General features: G+C 39.9%; 1 protein-coding gene across 1 annotated transcript; it reads left to right on the top strand.

Annotated features, from left to right (window-relative positions):
• Nucleotides 1–31: 31 nt before the first annotated feature.
• Nucleotides 32–17,816, top strand: pitx3 (paired-like homeodomain 3). The gene is made up of 4 exons (XM_080449346.1): nt 32–210; nt 8,825–8,951; nt 12,731–12,936; nt 15,956–17,816. The coding sequence occupies exons 2-4, from the start codon at nt 8,843–8,845 to the stop codon at nt 16,523–16,525; spliced, it is 885 nt and encodes a 294-aa protein (XP_080305472.1). The 5' UTR covers nt 32–210; nt 8,825–8,842; the 3' UTR covers nt 16,526–17,816.
• Nucleotides 17,817–23,298: the final 5,482 nt, after the last annotated feature.

The raw sequence follows: 23,298 nt of genomic DNA, 5'->3' as shown, positions 1-23,298 counted from the left end.
TGGGGATCAAGCCTCTCACTCTGCCACTGCCTTCATGTCTGACACACAGAGAGGGAAGGAACTCACCTATCTGTTGTCTTTACAGACCGGGGACTTGGTCCATGTCAGCAGCCAACATCACCACCATCAGTCTATAGGACAACTATTCTTCTCCCGCAACTCCTTTTGCCTTTTCCAGGGATTAATTTGACCACATCACCGGGATCTGATGTAAGTGCGCTTATTAAAGTCTCCGTTTCTCTCTGTGTGGTGATGTGAATGATGATGATGTGCGTTTTGTTTTGATGCTCATTCGTTTGGAACATACAATTTATTACTATGCGTGTAAGTTTACGCCGGACTCGCGTGGGGTGTTGACACGCGAACATCACTCATAGAGATGGGTCCATGGTTAGTGCCTGCTGAACTACAGCCGCTGCATTTCTCTGTATTTAGACTAACATTTTAACCCCAAGCCTAGTTCACACAATACAGCAATGGTTCTCAAACTTTTGAATTTCAAGGTATACAGGTAGCCTACTGTATCTGACAGTATACAAATGGAACCTAACGGGTCCAATTTGTTCCATTTGTACTGTCAGAGTTACAGACTTGTAAGGGTCAATTTAGACCCCCCTAAAGAAACCAGAGAGTCCCTAGACCACTGCAATACAGGCCTAAATTACTCATCTTTTAACGGAATGGACTAAAACGTTGGGTGAACTGAACACTTGGCTTTTGGTTATGGAGATCACGATTGCGCGATTTTAATTATTATAAATGTGATCAGCCCCAGACACACACACACACACACACACACACACACACACACACACACACACACACACACACACACACACACACACACACACACACACACACACACACACACACACACACACACACTTCTTTAATATAATGCCTAAATATATTTATGTACTATATGCTAAGCTAACATAAATCACTATTTGTGTTTAGAGTTAAATAAAACTATAAAAGCACATCCCGCGCTGACGTTTGCACGTGCAAAGTTTTATTCCACATGTTTGGTTATTATGGCATTGGCGTTGCATATTGCTCGCATATTGTTTTACATTTTTGATCATTCTTCTGTCATTAGAATTCGAATTTTTGAATTTCATAATTCACTCACTGCAATGTTATATGCCTATTCTTCAAAGTTATAGTTTATTATCCATGGCTTTAGACTAGACCTATACACAACTACATTATCAAAAAACAACAACGCACAAATGCTGTTGACTTGCCAATGGGGAACACTGAAAATATTTCAGAGGTCAAAAATATTTGGGGATCTAGTGGAAATTGATAGGTGGCAGGTGCTCTGGAGCCACAAGAGACCAGAGAAAGAAAAACAGACCCGTAGCCTATAGCCCCGGTGGTTCTCAGTGGATTCCAGGGACTCATGGGTTCATTTAGGTGGTTCTAAATTGACCCTTATAAGTCACAGTTACAAGTACACACTGTCAGAGTTTTAAGGGGAGATCTTGAAAATTTGAGAATCACTGCCATACTCTCTCCACCCTCATCATCCAACCCACATGGTCTGCCACCAGACTGACCATTCAACTAATGTTTGTATAAGCCTAATAATCTGTAAAACACAAAATGTTTTTTACAGATTATATAGTCCATATAAATGTTAGGCCCACAATCATTGTAGGCCTAACATTTATACATTGTAGTACAATGTATCCAATTATTTGAGCTTTTGCCAGTGTCCTGCAGGCGCTAAAATCTCTACGCATAATAGGCTATTAAAGGGGGAAACTGTTTATCAAGAAAATAGTATGTGCGACATAAAGGCTAAAATGCGAAATGAACCAATGTGACCTATTTGTTAAAATGTTCCTACAAATTGTAGTTGTTATTGCAAGACATTTTTTAGAGCAGTCCTTATGATGTTTGACATAATAAATGTAAACTTATACATTTGTTTCCGTTGTTATTTTACAAATATAGAAATATCATCTTCATGGGGGGATTTTTTTTTTGGGGGAATAGGATTGATGTGGAATGCGGAATTGCTTGGAATATCTAAACTTGGAATTCGATTCACTAGTTTCATGACTTCCGTCTTTAATTGTTTATTTATTGTGATGGCATCAGCTTATATTTATTAGACTGTTTTGAAGTTAATTTTAACACGTAAAATGTTATGTTTTTCAAGGGTTTGTCTATCAAAGCCAGGATACTGATAGGATTTTTTTCATTGGCTACTGAATATTTGGTTTATTCCGATAGGCCTTCCGTGGCCTCTTTTGCATTTGCCCCTAGGTTAGGTCATATGAAAATAATATTTGTTTAGCCGTAGTTCAAGTTTGGCCTCCGCATGCAATGTAAACATTTTACGTGGTTATCAGCAAGGCTATTGGCTCTCACAACAATGGCCTATGTACATGGCACAATACACGAGGGGCCTGTCTGTCTACGCTTTTTAATCACGCATATTTTGTTATGGTCAGCCTATATTTTATGATATCATTAAATTATTCCGCCTTTAATTTTATCTTTAAAAGAAAATGTATTTAGGTTGTCCATTCACTTACATACACATGGATATAACAGGATATAAAATATGTCATATAGTGGAGGCTGTGTAATATAGATTGCAAAACAATGGGGTACATATATCTGCATCATACATAATTAAAGCTGTCAATTGGATATCAGATGCGCTCCATCTAGACAATTATACGTCATCCGTTTCTTTCTTAATATAATCAGTAGGCCTATGATGAAATATATCTAAGTAAAAAAAAAATATATATATATATATATATATATATATATATATATATATATATATATATATATATATATATATATATATATATATATATATATATATATAATATACAATACAATCTTTATAACTTTATTGTGCTAGTAATAAAGTTATAAATATGTTGCTATCTTTCTTTTATATGCTTTTAACTTCAATATATTTCCTCGTGACTTGATTAAATTCCTAATAAATTCACTACATCAAATCCAACTTGTAATTAAGTAGGTAGGAAATTGGCAGCTATTTTGTGTTGAAGACGGTTCTTATGAGTGACATATTGTGTAGGATATCGATGCTTTAACACTTTTTGTTGTAGGGTTTATACTTTTGAGCACATAAAATGTGTGATGCTGCGTGCAGGATAAAACATAGCCTGGACTCCCTCAATCTTATGCAAATGGTTGTGTTATAGGAGGGGAGAAATTAACATCTACAAACATTGGACCGAAATTCCATCTGCCGCCTACTCGAGGAGGCCCTTAATAAGTTCTCAGACAGCAAAGTGACACACATCTTAATCAACTCTTAATCCAAGGAATTAATTCTCGACGCGTTTATGAATAATTCCAAGGCTAATGCCGGAGTCCGTGGAAATGTAAGCAGCCTGCCTCAGCCGCACCAACAGATGGACCCAGCAATCTCCTGAACATTTTGAGGATTTTTGCTTCCATTATTAGGGTGTATAGGCCTATATAAATAAAATAAAAAAAATATTATGACCAGATATATATTTTAATTAGTTCGATGTCACAGGGCTAGCCTACTACTTATGCAAAGCACTCCAGCGTATGCAAACGGAGGCCTCATCCTCATCCATTTTGATTTGTGTTCGTTGCACGAGTATGCACGTATAGCCCCGCCAGTTCAAAGCAATAGTATAGTAAATATATACACATCTATCGGATTATGGCAACGTTTCACGGTGTATTAGACTGTATAGAGTGATATGGAATCGTGAAACCCTTGTAGGGGTCGTTGTGGATGCTGGCAAAGGGCAGACTCTCTCAGTGTGCAGCTGCAGAAGAACAGCTAGTGACTAACTTAACAAGGCCCAGAAACACAATGGTCTTTCTAATAAACTTGTTGGAGTAGAGAGGTTACTCTCTCTGTCAAGGTTTAGGATTGTCAGCTGTTTGCCTGTAACATTTTATTATGGCATGTTATGAATCTGATGATACTGCTGCATCGGCATAATCCCCAGAGACCTGTTTTAATAAAATAAAAATATTCCTTACTTTCACAGGATGCACATATTCATTCAATGAATATTTGACATGTAGGATAAATAGAACTGATGACCTTTTTTGAATAGGAAAGAAATGTTGCTGTTCTTGCATATTAGGACATGAGGATAACTTTTGATATCTCCAGTAAAGATCCATATATATTCAGCTTAAATTAATTTGTGATTGAAGTACTCAACTATTTTTAGCTTATATACTGCCGATTTAACATCATGAAAATGACCACGATCCATAGAGATTTAAAAAAAATAGTATTGAAAGTGAACTTGGTGTTGAGATGAACCATGTCCCCATGGTAGTTTTATGTGTTTAGTACACTCAGTATCTAACCTCTAGAACGGATCAGCCTGCTTGTTAACCCAGTGATAGCTAGTTGGCCATATCAAGCTCCAATAAGGAGGAGGTCTTGCTTTGGAAATATAATCATGTCACACCTCTGAGGGGGCACTAACACCTTGTTCTAGACAAAATGACAGGCTTGCGTCACCCAAGCTCTTTGCCTGCCAAGCTAGTCTGCGTCTTAGCACCACATTGACATAAAGGACATGCATTTTATTAGTGCATTTAGGTCTGACTGACATATTCATATTTCTGGACAATTACACGGTGTTCCATGGTGATATACTAAACCTGGGTCACGCAAAGAACAGCTGCTGCCCTATAAGGCAAGTATTCCCCTTGAATTTTGCCACTTGGCCTCAGTAGATTTTACTCCACATAGTGTGTTTGTGAAATACAAACAGTGAACTATATACAGTATGTTGACTGATATAAATAGGCATTTATCCAAGTGTATCTTTTGATGTGAAACGGTTAAAGTGCAGAGAAAATATAAACTCCTGGATGCATTTGATCTTGATTCCCTTTACAGTTGGTTAAACTCTATTGTTAGACATTCAGCAAAGGTAAAACACTGTGGTTATGAGGTGGGGAAAACTGAGCTTTTTGACCCGAGAGTCAACTTTAACCCACAAATCCATATCAGAGGCTCATTAATACAAAGCCACAACACAGAAGCAGTGCTTACTAAAGTAATCTCTCTGCTGTGAGATTCAACCTTATCCTCAATCTCACATCTTTTTTTCCCAGGGATACAGAGATAGCCTGAGGGAGATCGTCAACAGCATAGAATACCCATTTTCCTCTCGTGTAATCTTCTTGAATTGCTCCTATTTTTTTATGTTGGAGTAACTACACTCAAAGTGCATTAAGTTAAGATTTGGAAGGATTTAGGCAAATGGAATTTTTCTTGACAACAGACGATATTTTAACTTAAGTTTTATTGTCAACATTGGCAGTTTGACTTTAATTTACTATGCCACAAAGGATAGGCTTTCTAAACAGTGAACATAAAGCTTTGAATAAAAAAGAAATATATATATATTCATTCTCTTTCTCAGATCAAGGGCCTCGGCTTTTATTTCTGAATAATGTTGATACTGGTTTCCCATTGTGTAACTTCTGTAGAATGCAAAAACTACTGACAACTTAAAGCGAGTATAGACTCATCAGGGATATGATCGAGCTTGTAAACAAAGTTGATACATATGACACTTTTACAATTTAGGCATTTGCAGGCACTCTTATCCAGAGCAACTTACAAAGTGTAAGGTCGGAGTAAGTGCCATGAACCTTTGCCAACAACTGGGTAGTGATCGAGTATAGTGCTAAGAAAACAAGTATGTGCTACAAAGGAGCATACACATCAAACCTGGCATCTGTCTAAATAACATCCATACTTACCATATGTCTACAAATAAACAACATACCTAGCATCTATCTACATAACATACCTAGAATCTACATGGTCAACAAGTAGGAGGTGCAAATGCAAGCATCATAAGTCAGCACTAGAAGATGAGGTGAAGTTGAAATAGATAGGTTTTCAGAATGCGGCAGAAGATGGGGAGTGAGTGCGGTCCTGACGGAGGTAGGTCATTCCACAGCCTGGCAGCCAGGAGGAAGAAGAGTCTAGGATGTCTAGAGCATTGGCCTGGCTGTCATTAGGCAGGTTAGGATGGGATAAATGACCTGTGTTGGCTGATTCGTGCATGCAGGAAGCCGTGTAGGGCTGCAGATCGGGGGTGAAATGTCCTTGTATCAAAGCAGAATATTATTGCTCAAAAATCAAATTGTTCTAGCATTGTTCATGCATGCCTGTGACCCCATTCTGTTCTTCCCCTTGTGATAATTACACTGATCAGTTGGGTAAACCACAACCCCTTTCTCCTCAATTGACCCAATTTGTTGGTACTAATTGGCTGTGATAGCACCTATACTTTACTGTAAATACCCCTCCATTATAAGTCTTTGCTGGTTCTTGCGTGCCATGCCAGCTGCTATTCAAGTGATGTCTTAATTTTTTCCAAGGCTTTGGCTTTTGGTTCCCCTGTATCAAATCAAAAAATTACAGTGCTAATATATTTTAGGCTTTAACAGTAGCTATCATCAGCAAAATAAATGGTAAATTCTGGCTGTGGCTGTTAAGTAAGTCATTTTTATGCTTTCATGCAGGCAGCAAGCCTGTGTTTGATCCTTCTATTCCAGAAACGACTTACTTCTTAGAAATCAGATTCTGTGAAATTGCAGTGACTTTATTTCTCCTCAAAGAAAGTCACTGCTAAATAATTCCATGCACTGGCCCTTAAATAACTTGATAGACATTTTGCATGTTTGTGAAATAACAAAATTAGCCTGGCTATATAGGCTATCTGATGATGAACACTGAACTCAGTTGAGTCCTGCAATCAAAGCATGCATGCAATCATCAACAACAGGGTGAAGGAAACTTGAAATGTGAATGTGAGATTCTAAACGTGAACACTTAAAGAACGTATTTGGCTTCACAGGGCCATCTCATAGTCCAATAAACATCATATGTTGAAATGAAGAGAGAACAGCCATGCTTAGATGTTCAAAGGGGCATCACAAAAGTAACATAATTTCAATGGCTTCGAATGGTGACACAATGTCTGGTTCACAAGTTCAGAAAAGTATTTCTGTCTGACGTCCACGTACAGTGGTTTTTCTGATGTTTGGCATGTGGACAGAGCAGGGGGTGGGTCTTGTCACAGTGCCATGTTATGATGATGGACACGGATGGACCTCCTCCAGAGCTTCATATTTAGAAAGCAGCAGAGGTCACATGGTCTCATAGACTGGCACACCATGTGGCATGTGCAGCTAATAAACCACAGAGAAAAGATGGGGATTTTACTCTCATGCATTTCACCAGCACACACAGTGTGTGTGTCACACACACTCCCGCGGGGCTTTATATTAGGCTATGATTTTAACACAATTTTGATGACACGCATTTAAAATGACACGTGGGGGAGAAAAGAAATCTGAGCACTCACTCATCGTTGCATGGTGGCTGTCATGCCTGCTACAGTAGAGCAGTGGTTCTCAATCTCAACCTTTTCAGGCCATGACCCCCCAAAATAATCATATTTGAACTGGGGACCCCCCACCCTGACAAGCACTAGGAATTGTACTTCTTTTTTCCACAGATAGCATGCAGACCTACAATCTTGTAGATTGGCTATTTTCACAAGTTGTGCCTCTTTCTAATATCATTCGACAATGTTTGACCTTTTTTTTTTTTTGCATTTTGATTTGATGCAGTAATGGTCTTTTCTTTTCCTTTGCTTTCTTTCTTCTTCTTTTTCTTAGGTATATTAAAAATGTTACTTAAATTGTCACTTCATTGTCACGTCCCCCCCCCCCACACACACACAAATCCTGTGGGGACCCCCGACCCACAGGTTGAGAACCACTGCAGTAGAGCGCCGATCATACTTCTAGGGCACATGCCATTCTGTTTTTATGGGACTCATTTTGGGAGCTACACCCGAAACAGTTGATAGACGGCTAAGTGGGCATGCAGCATGCTCACAATACCCAGCCACGGCCCACGACGCCGTAAATCTCTCGCTTTGAGGGAGTGACTGTCCCCATATATTTCAAGGTGTTAACTGCGCTTGTATAAATAAATGGCCTGCTATTTTAGGCTCCATTAAGTATCGGCCTATTCCTACTATACCACGAGGTTGCTATTTGGGGTTGGGGGTGTCATCGCGTAGCTATATTGCAGCAATAACTGTATTACTTCAAAGCAATTCGAAAATAGAGTCAATTCATAGGGACTAGAAGAGTGGGTTATCAGCACTCACTCAGCATGCTTTAATGCACTGGTTCCAAAACTTTTTAACTTCAGACCCAAAAGAGAAATGTCATGTCTGCCCATGACCCAAGCTATAGTGAAAATAGCAGATCTACAAGCTCACAACTGCGAACTTGTAGATCGTATATTTTCACTACTTCTTAAAGATTTGTTTTTGAATTTATGGAATTTCTTAGTTTTTCTTTCTTTCATGAAATTCTTTTGAAGAATCATTGAATTTGTTTTTAATTCATGACATTTTGTGGGATTTTTTAAAAATGTTTTGAAATAATTATAATAAAAAACAAAATGTAGGAAACAAAAAATAAGGGGATATTTACTCGTTTCGCGACCCACAAATGGGTCCCGAGGCACTGTTTGGGAAACGGTGCTTTAAATGAAATAGCCAGCTACATTACAGGGATTTGGAAAGTCAAATACACAATGTTTTCTATAGTTGATGGCATGTGCCCTGAGCCTATTTGAACATTATTAGTGAATCACGTTGACTTTTGCAAAGATGATGGTTGGATTTGAGCGGTGGTGGGGTGGGGTGAGGTGCGTGTGCGTGTGCGTGTGTGTGTGTGTGTTTTGCTGTGCTGATGTATGTTGTCTTGCTGTTTTCAGAGCCTGGCCGCTGGGGTTATGGATTTTAACCTTCTGACGGACACTGAGGCCCGTAGCCCGGCGCTGTCACTCTCGGACTCCGGGACTCCTCAACACGACCAGGGATGCAAAGGCCAGGACACCAGCGGTCAGTCCCAATGTTGACCATGTTGATGCACGACATTACAACGACATACGAAAAGATCCACACACAAGTGGACGGTTCATATAACTTTCAGGGCCCAGGCATTATACAGGCTGAGGCCGATTCTTCAAATGTCTTCTAAACAGTTAAAAAAAAAAAAAAATGTTGGTAGGCCTATATCAGTGGTTCTCAAACTTTTTCATGTCAAGGACCACCCAAAATGATATTTGGCCACGGACCCCCCCATCTCAAATTATTTTGTTCCAGGGACTCCCCCACCACTCCCGTTCCCGGATTGGTTTAATGTAATACGGCAAGGGAAATATAGAGAAATAATGAATGATGAATAATTAGGCTACATACAAATATTGATAACAGCCTAATCTATCAGAAGGCCCACGGCACGTGCTGTCCCCCCCCCTTACCTAGGAAGAGTGGGCTGTTAAATTGGCTATTTTGACCAAAATGTAAAAAATATATATATTTGGAAAATGTTTTGAAGTAAAATGAAGTATACATGATTAGAACATGCTTAAACATTCGACAATTAAGATCTAATATTTCAACAATTGTTACAAATTGCTACAAAACCTCGTCATTTTGGGGCATAACCAAGAAGTTGAAGGATACAATTAAGGCCGATAATGGTGTACCGTGCATGTTCACATCATGAATACATTACATTACTTAATACCTTTTACATTTGTATTTACATTTTGGACAAAATAACCAACTTGACATCGAGGTGCCCAGATGTCCCTAGTGCGGTGCCCACCTATCCTATCCCTTCACTGCGTGTGCATGATATAGCAGGGCTGGGGCAGGATAGTCAATTCGTTACAACGATGTGTTGATCCACACCAAACGTTTGAATTTCACTCACTATATTTCTGGCCTGTTCCGTTTATTTAATCCAGTATAATCGTTGAGCTATCACAACATATTTATAAAACATATGGTCTAACAGGCCTATAGGCTATTTGAAACAAATCATATTTGTTGTGTGATCAACAGGGCGTTTTAACATAGCCTATGCCTGCTCTAAGAGCCTATTTATTATTTAATTGTTATTTATGTATTTGATTTCAAAATGTATGGACACGACATTTTAAATTAAAACAGCACAGTTAGCGAACGACCTGAAAGCAGCTTGTATAAAGGAGAGGCTAATAGGCCTTCATAATAAATTAAAGGTGTAGGTCTGTATAGGCTAAATCTCCCCCGCTGCAGGTGATTTGGGTAGATCTTATCTTTTAGTTTGCATGCAGTGCAATTGTAGGGCTTGCCATGATCGTTTATTGCATGCTGCATTTACAGTCTTGTTTTTATAGTGATGTCTATTTTATGCAGCACAATGATTGGAACATTATGTTGTATCGATTTCCTGTTATAGGCAGGCTATGTGGTGGACTGATTTAAAAAAATGCACATTTAACTGTTTCAGATGTTGTGTGATAACGAGATCAAAGCATCACATTCACCACCACAGTTATAATAGCACATGGTCATCACAAACAGCTTATTGTAGCCTAATAAATTGCATAAGGGGTTGCAATCCCATTGTTTGCTAATGTAATTTTAAAACCTGATTAACTAATTCAAGTAGCATATTTTCATATAAAACTTCACGATAAGGAGGCCTGGAGAATGTCACAGGCGACATAGTGTTAACATTATAGCCCAGGTCTGAAATATGTAGTAAAACACGACATTTCAGATAGATCTGTCTGTTGCTTTTAATACCACATTACCCTCTGTATTAAACCAACCACCTTACTTAGAACCCCTAGGGGAGCTTTATTTATTTATTTATTTTGTGTGCACGGAGGAGCGAAAGCGTATAAATTCACATTTAATTGCCAAACAACTGTGTCTGACTGCTCGTAAATCCAGCCCTAACAAGCCTTCAGACATTCATTCTCCTCGCAAGTCAGCTGCAGTGACTTTGAAAGAAATGTCAGCGCAGTATAAATCCATCCATGTAGCATGCTCCTTAAGAACGCTAATTTACTGTAAAGCCTTCACCCTATTTATAATCTTGTCTGGTTAAACGCTCGGGTCTTACTGCGGCCCCTTGTCGCTTTCTATTAATTGTCATCATCGTTTATGTTCTAAACCAGGGGTTCTCAACTAGTGGTCCGGGGACCGCCAGTGGTCCTTGAGGGGGTTCCAGGTGGTCCCCAGCTAAGAGTTGGTTGACCAAATGGACCCTTATAGATCTTTAACTCTTGAGTGTAAAATGAAACCAAATGGATCCGTAATTATTGTTAAACATCTGCATGACTTAGTTTACAAGAAGTCTACACAATTAGAGAATGTAGAAGAATTGTTATTTTGTTCAATGTTTGCCTGTTATCTCTCCTACCAACATCAATACAGTATGGAATTGTGGCCCAAATCCTTTTTGATCCCTTCTGAGGGAAATGTTAATGGTCATGGTTAAATAAGAATAGCACAGAATCATTTCTTTTAATACAAACATGTTTTGTTAATAAAAAACAGTGCTTCCTGTTGTACTGTGAGAACACTGCTATTTCTAGGTTCATATCTTTATGTTTGATAATTGTGTCTCAGAAAAAAAAGAGGATGACTCTCAAATGATGGAATTAAAAATGTATTTATTGGACCAACGTTTTGGCTGTGAAAACTGCATCCCCTCAACACTTTGTTCAGATTATATTCATTGAGAAGTTGACCCCGAACAGCTCTCTCATGTAGGCACATTATCAGCCAGATTGCTCCTATTGTTGTCGACTACATAGGTTTAAAAAGGTCTGCCCTTTCCTCTGTATTGTATTATAGACTTTGGCCTTAAGTGATGGCTAACCCAGTGTCAGTTTACTGCCAGATAACAGCCCAGGCTCGGCCCTTATTGGTTTTTGCCCGGTGGCCCTGCAGAGTCTCTTTTTAAATCCTGCTGATCATTTCAAACTACTCCCAGAGAGTTAAGCCCTCGCCAAACAGAGCCCAACCTGCCCCAGTCACAAAAGCCTGATCTGTGGGATTAGGTAGCCAACTAATTTCACTGCTTTCTGTGGGGTCCTCAAATTGCGGAGCTCTGATCATGGAGGGCTGAGAGAGAGGATCCCCGGCAGACATAACACGGTTGTGTGGTCCTCTAACCTACTGTGACTGGGCCAAATGTAATGACTGATGGGCTTGGCACATCTTTGAAATGAGAGAGGGTAATGCGGTCGACAGTGTTAGGATTCACTCTCAGTTGGCACAGTCACGTTTCCTTGTCATATTCTGGTGGAATGGAGGGATTTTGCTGCCATGCTTTGCCCCATGTGAGGATTTGATCTGGAATTGCGATAACATTTAATGATGATGGTGATTATTTACAAGACATGGCACTCTCTCATGCGTGATGTTTCAGTGAGAAACATTGAAAGACAGAGGGGGATTTTTGGATATAATAAAAAATAAATAAAGATAATTCCATGCGTGTAAAAAAGGTGATATAGTTTCTGCTCAGGCACAAAAATATGAATAATGCCAATATCATTAATACTGCAATCAAAATCCTGAAATATGTAAAAATGGACACATACACTCACAGAGTAAAATAAACACAGATTGTCTTGTATTCTAGGCAGAGACCATTATTTAAAATACACAATTAGGTGATATCAATACATTCAGGTAACCCCCAATACATATGTACATTGTTTTTTATTAACTTGACAAACATGTGAAAACAGGCTGCAATGGTGTCCATATCTCTACCACTCACCAGTACCCTTCACACCTGATCGCGTGACATCCATCCCTCTCTCCAGATACGGAAAAATCCCACCAGAACCAGCAAGATGAGTCAAATACTGATGACGGCTCCCTGAAGAAGAAGCAGCGCAGACAGAGGACCCACTTCACCAGTCAGCAGCTCCAGGAGCTGGAAGCCACGTTCCAGAGGAACCGCTACCCTGACATGAGCACCCGTGAGGAGATCGCTGTCTGGACCAACCTGACAGAGGCGCGCGTGAGGGTGCGTACAGTCCCTAATACGTTGCATCTGAACTCAGAGTCACTACGCAGTCAATAAAGAACATACACATAAAGTCAATATTTTCTGCAGTCCGGGATGGCGGGTTCCATAATTGGCTCATGGTTTCGGTGATGCTTCATTAGTTTGTACTGATCAGATGTGTATAGTATACTGATGATGAATAGCACTAACAGGCTTTCAGAAACACTGTATGTCATGGAGACAAAAGGTGGCTTTGCAATAGACTTTATTACATGTTCCTTGGTTTGAAGTGAATCTCAGAAGAGCATTTTTGGAATATTTAGAGTTTGTTCCACAATTGGATATTTTGGGCTTAGTCATTAAAAGAAAGTGTGTCGCTCTATATTTAGAATGTGCTAATGTCTGTTGTGTTGGTTGCGCATTAAGTACCGTTTTTGGTAAACTAAGTATTCTTGGGTAGCTGGCTCATTGTGGTATTTGGCTGAAGTGACAAACCACGCTGGGTGTTTCAGTACGCTACTGTACGTGGTATGTATGTACAGGTATACACATACGACAAACAGCCAAATCAGTCTTTGGTACATAAGTCTGTCACATTGTCACAACAACCATTAAAGAAAAAAGTTATTTCCCCAATTGTTATAAATAATTATTTGAACTAAGAACTTTTTCTTAAATGCGATAGTTCCAATGTTTTGTTCCTGAAGCACATTAACCTGTGGAGTTCCTATTTTGGGTAATTTATTTAAAATGTTGTATCTACAGTGCCTAGATATAAAAGCTCTCAACATCGCCTTGTGACGCGTGAGCTTGTGGATAGGCTATTTTTGCTGTGGTTAAGTGGTTAATATCAAAGCACAGTGTAATTTCAGAAATTATAGCAAAATGTCAGAGGTATAGTTCACTCTGACCCCATCTCACTGCCATGTCCTGTTATGCCCTGTCCATAGTGGTTTGGTCACTGTGGTTCTTTGGAGCAGGTGGGAACACATTCTGATGGACGACAATACAATCGCTGGCCTGCTTGACTAGTAATGGATCAAATTAATGTTGGCTGGACGAAAGGTCACATAGCAGGCGCTCTTGGTTGTTATTTTGAAAGGACAACAGACCACACACTGCCAGCGTCCTAATGTCCATCAGTGGCCTTTTGAACTCCTGCATATAGAAGCTCATGCAGACGTGGACTCCAGCATGCCCAAAATACTTTACCTGCCACTTTGATTTATATTCAGTCAGGGAGTACTGTCCGAGAATGTTGTAATTATGTATCAAAGAACGGGGAAGGAACTCGACAGCGATACTGTCAAGTGTTCATCAACATCACATGAAGGAGAAAAAAGTTGAGCGCAGATTTCTGGTGTTTTTGATGTCTGTTAGAAACTCAAATTGAATTCTAGTGTTTTTCTTTCGGCACAGTGGCTCCAATTGCTTTGACACCACCCCGAAAAAACTAACAAAACAGACAAAACAACGTGCACCTGTTCACAGAATATTTATAGAGGAAGGAAGATAAGATTTGCACCCAAGTCCACGAATATATTTTATGCCCATCTTCAGAATTAAGGTGCATCTCATAACGCAACAAGAAACATTCATCAGGAAACCTTTTCAGCAAAGAAAATATTTAGATCCCTGGAGTATCTCTAGCCCATAAGCCGTTTGAACATTAATGCCTGATTTGTTCTTGATTGCGCACTGATCTATGAGCTCACTTTGTGAGCTTGTAGATCAACTATATTCGGCACGCAACACCGGTGTGCAACTGAGTATAAATCACTCTTAAGATGGATGACTCTCACTGCAGACAGTCCATCTAACAACCTTGACATTCAGATGTTTCCAAGGGCATTTAACTAACATGGCCTCAGAGTCACGTTAAAGATGGGGGCAACTACTCTCCCTGACAGAGGGGTTTCCCCATGCAGTCACTGAGTACGATGGAAAACCTAAGAGTCATGCACACTGTACTCCTGCTATAATGGTCAGCAGCATTCTATTACTATCATAACAGATGCCTCCCGTGCTGGATGCCCAAGTGGATTGAATGATACATCGTCGATGCCAAGGGTAGTAGGATAGAGAGACTGAGATTAATATCAACATACGGAAAGGCCCTTGAAAGTTTTGAATAGAATTTAACCACACCCTAGCGTCCCTATTCTGGGGCAAACATTTGGCGAAAATAGCGTTGCGAACTTGCGATCCGTTGTGGGCTTGTATATTGGCTATTTTCAGCAAAGATATTAACTGTAGAGGGTAACAAAGCAGCAGGCCTAGCATAGACCCCTGGGGGACTCCTGTCAACTACAGTATATAGGATTTAAGTGGTTAATAACAAAAAAGTTTTCTTGTATTTGTAGTTGATTTTATTCCTGTTGTTGTGTATTCTGTCCTTTTCTGTGTTCCGTCAAAGGTTGTTTTCATTCTTTATTTTCTGCGTGTGTGAGTGTGTTTGTGAGAGCTATAAGGAAAAGTTTGGCAAAAAAAAGAAAAAACACGTACCAACTGAGAAACTTTATTTCTGATCTTCATATGAATAACCTCAATTTAGATCTGCCAATAAGGCTTTGGCTTCCTCCTCATATCTTCCAAATATAGGACCTTAAATTGAGAAAGAAAATTTAAGATTGCCCTGCCTTGACATTTAGTTCATTGGGATCTCATAATTCAAATAAATGAATAATTAGGTTTAATAAGCCTGGCCTAATATGTCTGTTTGATAATACACTTCAACTTAGTTTCAGGGATCACAATGTCTTTCTGAAATTTTGGATACACACTCGCAATATTAAAGAAAGCATTTGGAAGGGGTTAGGTTACTCAAGTTTAAGTTTATTCTCTGTAAGAAGAAATACGTTATATTTTTGCTTTTATCCCTGCCTACAAATAATGATTTAAAATCCTTCGTGGACTTTTTAAAGATTTTGTGGCACACTCTCCTTACAGTATAACATAATTTGTCAATTTAGTAATTTCATAAAACTTTCCAGTGGACCACATACATCATTTTTTTTGTCATTCTCTGCTCCTGCAGGTGTGGTTCAAGAACCGACGTGCCAAGTGGAGAAAGAGGGAGAGAAACCAACAGGCAGAGTTATGCAAAAATGGCTTCGGTGCCCAGTTCAATGGACTCATGCAGCCCTATGATGATATGTACACAGGCTACTCCTACAACAACTGGGCCACCAAGAGCCTGGCGAGCAGCCCACTTTCTGCCAAGAGCTTCCCTTTCTTCAACTCCATGAATGTAAGCCCCCTGTCGTCCCAGCCCATGTTCTCCCCCCCCAGCTCCATCCCCTCCATGAACATGGCCTCCAGTATGGTGCCCTCGGCGGTGACCGGGGTTCCCGGTACGGGCCTCAACAACCTGGGCAACCTCAACAACCTCAACGGCCCCACAGCACTCAACTCGGTAGCGGTGTCGGCAGCTACCTGCCCCTATGCCACTACAGCGAGCCCCTACATGTACAGAGACACCTGCAATTCAAGCCTGGCCAGCCTTCGGCTCAAAGCCAAGCAGCACGCCACCTTTGCCTACCCGGCAGTGCAGAACCCCGTGTCCAACCTGAGCCCGTGCCAATATGCCGTGGACCGGCCGGTATGAAGACACCCCCCCCCCCCAAACTATGACCCCTGGCCTGACCGACCGACCCATGCCCACCGCCCCCCCCCTACCCCCCCCACCCCCCCCCTTCACCACAATGCTACAGACAGGTGAACACAGTGACGAATTGATGGTACACAACAGGAACGGAGACAACAGACATCCCCAGATGGACCACCAATGCTTCAAAGGAACTCTCTCCAATACGTCGAGACTTTGTCGCTGAACCGACCAACTGTTTCAAAAGGATTTCTAAAGATTATTATCCACCATCATTTTATTTTTCCGTCTTTTGAGCTGCATGATTAGAGTGAATTTAGAATCCAATGGGAAAACAAACAAACTGGATGCTTCAACCGGACCGGTGGTCTACACCTTGGCCAAAAAAATTGAAAATCAAATGTGACATTTTCTGCCACCTTGGGGAAAAGGACCCGAGGTTGCAACATGGGAGAATTAAGAAGATGTATATAATGGACTTTTTTTGTTTTGTATGTGACAAAAATATATTAAAAAAAACGTAGTACTTTGAAGATGAGAAAAGCATGTTCTTCAAGAGCAAAGACACTAGGTTGATGTACTATGAGTACCTCCTTTAGGAATTTTAATCTTTGTTGTGAATTCCATTCACCTTGGAAGGTCATAAGTGAAAGGTCAACTTGAAAGGGCAAGAGGAGGGTAAGGAACGTTGTCTCGAAAAGTAAAAATAACCACGAGCGGTCAGACACAACAACAATTTACACACACATGTCAAAATATCAGCTACCTTTATAAAGTAAAACCCTAAAAAGCCATTGAATATATAGATTTGTGTGGTGTTATACAAAGGGAGTCCATGACTGTATAAATGTATGTAAGAGTGCAGTTGTTAAAACAAAAAACAAGCTTTTTTTCTGGTGTAGCCTGCTTTGTCTCATTAAAGAACCAATAAAAGGATCCGTTTTAATGAACTACAAATGTACTTTTGCTGCTGAAAGAAACAGCACATGTCCTTCCCTATCTCTAATCTATGGCCTATGACATTAATTGGCATGACCCTGGTCAAAACAAAATGTTCTCCTAACATGACCACGACACCATGGAAACCCTGTCTCACCTCCATGGCAACGGTTACACAAGAGGGGCATGAGGAGAGAGAGTTAATGGATGGAGAGAGATGGAAAGATATAGACGTGCCTGATGCCTTGTCACTGATACGTTTGACCTACACTAGCCACAGGCTATCCAGTAACCCAGGAGAAATTCTTAGAGGCCGTATATCTCTGATCGTATGTGAGCAGCGCCAATATTACATAAGAGCTCATGGAGATAGAGATGGGTGACAAATTAAAGGAAAAAAAACAAAATAAAGTATATTAGTAAGGCATTGGGCCACTGCAAGCTCCCCAGAACAGCTTCAATGCACCGTGGCATAGATTGTATAAGTCTCTGGAACTCTACTGAACACCATTCTAACAAAAGATATTCCCTCATTTGGTGTTTTGATGATGGCGATGATGGGGCAGGTGTTCAATGGGGTTGAGATCCGTGACTGTGAAGGCCATATCATATGATTCACATCACTTTCACACTCATCAAACCATTAATTGCCTTTTAAATTAGATGGGGGGGAGGGGAGGGCACAGGAAAGGGACCACTCCCATCAGGATAGAAATGTTTAATAATTTGACACTCCAATGACCGTTCCCTCTAAAGGGAACAGGTGGACCGAGACTATACCAGGGAGAGAGCACGACAGAGCCAAGCATTCGGGCCTGTACTGTTCTCTTGGGGTATGCCACATATGCACTCGCCCACTTGCGGAGAGTATGGTGAAGGATGACTCATCTGATGCCACCTATTTGCGCGTCTCAGTAGACCAGTGCCTCTTGTTTTTGCACCACTGAATGAATATGCATTTATCTTTGAGGGGTTTATGCGCTGTCTGCAACCCAACTATAACATCCCTCTGTATGTACTGTAGTTGTTGATGCACTGTTCTTGCTGGTAAGACTGCATTTAAAATCTTAAGTCATCTGAGGAAGAGTTGCTCTTCTGGTTTTCCACACATGCAGCACTAATACTCAAGCATCACGGTCATTGAAAGCTTTCGTTCGACCGCAATTTCTATTTGCTGATGTCTTTTCTATAGATCAAAATGCAGATGTCACTGTTCCTGTAAGTGTTGAAACACTGGCCAGTTCAGCAATCAATTGTGTCTGAAGGTCCTGTAATCTGTGCCCCAATAATGAACCCTTTAATAGTAGCTTTTCTATTGCTAGCGTTTTATACATGCCAGCCACAGAGCATGATCAAATGTTAATTGCTTAATTGTATGATGCGGTACACCTATATGGAAGATCGGCATTTGTTACGTTTCTCTACTGATTTATTCAGGTTTTTCCTTTAATTTGTCACCCGTCTGTGCCCGATAGTGTGGAGTCACAAACAAGCAGCACACAGCAAAATCCAGTGTTAACTCAACTCTGAGAGTCGGACCAATTTTACACTCTCCAAGTTAATTTAACACTCGTGAAGTTTACTGCGCAATAGCTCATGAATCCCTATACTAACATGATGCATTATAGATTTTCATGGCTGTGAGATTTCCCCCCTTTTTTAATGTCAATCTTTCCCATCACAATTTAAATATTGAATCAATCTGAGCTAAATTAACAGAGGATTTTACACTGAAAAAAATCAAATGGGGTCCATGGCCCAATGCAACTGGGGGTCCTTGACATTAAAAAGGTTGAGAATCACTGGTCTACAAGATCCTACACCTTAAAATCCTCAGTGTTAACCCTTACAGGCACATTTGGGTCCATTTTCACAATGGTTAAATGAACACTGATGATTTTTCTGTGTATTCTGTGGAGCGAGGGGAATCCTACGGGCACAAACAATCAATACTCCACTGGAGGGACACGCACAGTCGCACACACCATTCCTTTATGTTTACTCATGGTCCAAAACTACAGGAGCTGAGAAGGGACAAAAAGTGCATTCACTATGGCCGAAACCATGATCTGGAAAAATCCATGTAAGTCAAAGAAGTGATAACGATTACCTCTGAGAATACAGAGAAAAATAATAGCGGATTGGAATTTGAGGAGGAAATATTTTGAGGTTCATATACTGCACTGTTTACTGTATAAAGTATTTATTGAGTAACAACATCTCTGCACAGATTGTCTTGTTTTGATTAGAAATTATTTGGCCTTATTAGAAAAGGTTCTGAAACGGTTCCAAAAATTCACCAGTACACATTGCTTGGTCATAAAGTTATATAGTGAAAACATCAACGGCTAAAATATGTTGTAGAAAGCACTAGAAGGAAGAAGGCCAACATTATACACTTTAAGTACTCATCTACAAAAATATAGTTTGTATTTGAACAATGGAATGATAAAATAAAGCAGTAGGGGTCACTAAACACTCACAGTTAAGACTCCTCTCCAAATCTACTGTACCTTGACACAGACATGTCAAGACACCACAATACTGGCACCTACTTCTCAGCAACTAAGAACAATACCCCTTTTACAGTCAACAACTGATTAGCGTAAAGACAGCGTTCATTCACAGCTCCTTTTACAAAAATATCGCTAAATAGAGTGCACTAGTCAATGCATTGCCATCATTTATTTCCTGTAAATACTATAAATGCTACGAATGGGAGAAATTACAATGTCTGTGTAGAATAATTAATATTTCTCAGGCATATGTATTATTTTACACAGACTTTGTATCTTTTCGTAACACTAAATTATGTTACGATACATACTTTACATTCTTACACAGGCATCAAATGATTAGCATATTTTAAAGGGATGATGGATATTTTCCACTTAATTTGAAATTAAATTATCAAGAATACAGACGGCGGAGACTTTTAGGGGGCAAAAAAAACAAAACATAACGCACCAGCAAAATAGCTTTGACAAGTCATTTCTAAAACATGCAGAGCTTTTAATCTCCGTAGTTACTATAATGACACGGGCATTGCAGTATTTTAACCTTTCAAAATGTTGGATATGAATCTTCCCCACAAAATCCATCAAGAAAACAATGTTTTATTAAAAGCAATTACACATTTAATATTCACAGTCTAGAAAATATTTAAGCCAGTATGTGGGCTCATTTCTAGTTACCTGCGCCAACGTATTAATTGTATAATGCCTAGTTAGAAACTTTACGGACTAGAGTTTATTTGCATTTCATTATTCTTGCATGATATGGTAAATTGTCACGGACAAGATGCAGGAAGGATGCAAGGAAATCTCATAAATATAACTAGGACTCAAATGGAAATCAAAAAAGACAAAAAAAACATCCCAGCATTTAGTGTTAAAATAATGAAATTGAGTAGACTTTTTATTTATTTTTTACAGCCTGTTCCTTGCAGAGGATTAGAAGAAATTAAAGTTTGGCAATATGGCTTTCCAAACTTATTAACTATACAAAGTGACTTTTTGTGATACTTCTTCCTGAGGTGTTTGCACAACGTATTTAACATGGGATAAGTCTGATGAATTAATCACAAGGATTGATTTTGGGAAGGATCTTTTTTTTTATAAAGAAGTTAGGAGATGAAAGAACTTTATTTTTATGATGGGTGGAGGAGGGTGTCTTCACTCTTCACAGTCAAGAAATCATCCAAACACCCCACATAACAAACAAACATAGTTGACCTTTGACCTTGTGTGATATCAACCTTGAACCTTACTAGGAATTCTGCTGGGCTAGCAGAGATTTATTCAATAACACGGTAGGCGTCAGATCACATACAATTAGCACTTCCCTGCAGCTTCCGCGTGTTGCAAAAGCTATAAAGACGTTCCTCGTGTCTTTGATCTAGTATAAAGCTTTTCTTTTCAGAAGCAACAAAACAGCAGATATGCTGACGCACAATAGGAACAATGGCGGTTGTGTCTAACAAGCAGTTTCCCTCAGGGAGTGCGCACCACACACACACACACACACACACACACACACACACACACACGCTAACGGCCGGATATGAAACTCACATGCACTTTGGCCACCACGTTTTGGGGCCTGAAACTTTTTTTTTGACCTGAAGCTTCTTTAAAAGGTTGTTACTCTCAGTCATTGTTTTGAGGATTTTGGCAAATTATTCTCTGTTAGTTTTCTGTTTCGTGGTAAAACAACACGCACACGCAAAAACACACAAACACGCTGTCCATTGTTTTGTTGAGGACGGTCGTGGGAGTCTAATTCTATAATAAGAGCCTTGCCGTCTCCCCTTCTATTCTACTCCATCACCTAGTCTTAAGATGCTCTGCCCTGAAGGCCCGGTTCAGCCTGTGGTCCTGCTCTCCTCCAACTGTAATACATTAGGAGGATTAACATTCCTACAATAAGCCGCCTCCACTGCCACAAGCCCAACCTGCGAGTTCCTCCAGCCTGCTCCGTCTTGCACGTAATTTCCCTTTTCACACACACACACACGCGCGCACGCACGCACGCACGCACGCACGCACGCACGCACGCACGCACACACACACACACACACACACACACACACACACACACACACACACACACACACACACACACACACACACACACACACACACACACACACACACACACACACACACACACACACACACACACACACACACACACAACCTCTGCAAGCTCAGAGTGAGGACTATATCTCTCAGTTTTTCTCTCTCTCTCGCGTGTGAACACGCGTGCTGCCCACATGCAGACCGTAACACGTCTTAAATGAGTTATAACACGTCAAATTAGCTATGATATGATGTATTTCCTAGAGGATTAATATGATGACTCATAATAATCATATTACCGGTGGCGATTTCCCACGGTTATTCTCATATAGAATGCTTGTTTTCTCCACTGTAATTATTCTTCAATTATAGTAGTCTTATTTAGTCCACTTCCATTTACTAACAGTTTTTTTTAAATCTTTTTATTCTTGTCTGTAGTAATTTCCTGATGATTTAATAAACATATTTGTCTACTTGTTATTAAAAACATTATGAGTATGCGAAAAGCAGAAATAGAATGGTCAGTGTGAACAGAAAGAGAGAGAGAAAGAAAGTGCCCTGCTCTTCATGAAAACCTATCCCAGACACCTCTAATTGGAGAGTATTTATCCAGGAGCCCAGGAGAGAAGAGAGTGCACCCTGGGCTGTTTTCACATGGGATTATGCCGGGTCCCAAACCCAACACACTTCACAAGGCAAAACCCCAATGCTCTTTCTCCATCATATGGCAAAGATTAGCCCCCACCTGCCTATTTGCCCAATCTCACTGGCCTACCGTTTGGTCTGAAACTGAATTAGTAATGTTGGATCACTGTTTTGTAGCATAGTAACATACTTGTTGCCACTCTAATGTAGACTACACAAGAGTTTTTTGTAACTGAATATTATGCATCATATTACGCTGGTATATTATGTCATGTAATATAGCCTATATTTTGAATTAGGCATAGGTGATAAATTACCCACCATTTAGAACCTAATTGCTTAGGATCCAAGTAGGCACACTTTATTTACATGCAATTTATTAAACACAGATAATCTTTCACATTACAATGTTTCTCGAGTTCTGTATTTCACGTTTCAGGATGTTTTGGAGTAGCCAACATAATATGGGTGGCTCAGCATCCAAAAGGGAGATCTCTGCTTGCTCTCTAATGCCATCTACTGGACATGATCAGTTGATCAGTACCAGAAAGTCCAATGGATATTTCACTATTGCTATATCCTATATCGTAACCCTTAAAACCCTCATTT

The sequence above is a fragment of the Gymnoscopelus braueri genome (genome assembly GCF_963280865.1).
Source record: "Gymnoscopelus braueri genome assembly, chromosome: 14".
Taxonomy (NCBI): Eukaryota; Metazoa; Chordata; class Actinopteri; order Myctophiformes; family Myctophidae; genus Gymnoscopelus; species Gymnoscopelus braueri.
This window is presented reverse-complemented; position numbering and strand designations above follow the sequence as displayed.

Bases quoted from the DNA above. Each gene is read 5' to 3' on its own strand.
- pitx3 (XM_080449346.1), top strand. From the start codon at position 8,843: ATGGATTTTAACCTTCTGACGGACACTGAGGCCCGTAGCCCGGCGCTG. The intron at 8,952-12,730 runs GTCAGTCCCAAT...CCCTCTCTCCAG, and splicing joins CAAAGGCCAGGACACCAGCG to ATACGGAAAAATCCCACCAG. The intron at 12,937-15,955 runs GTGCGTACAGTC...CTGCTCCTGCAG, and splicing joins TGACAGAGGCGCGCGTGAGG to GTGTGGTTCAAGAACCGACG.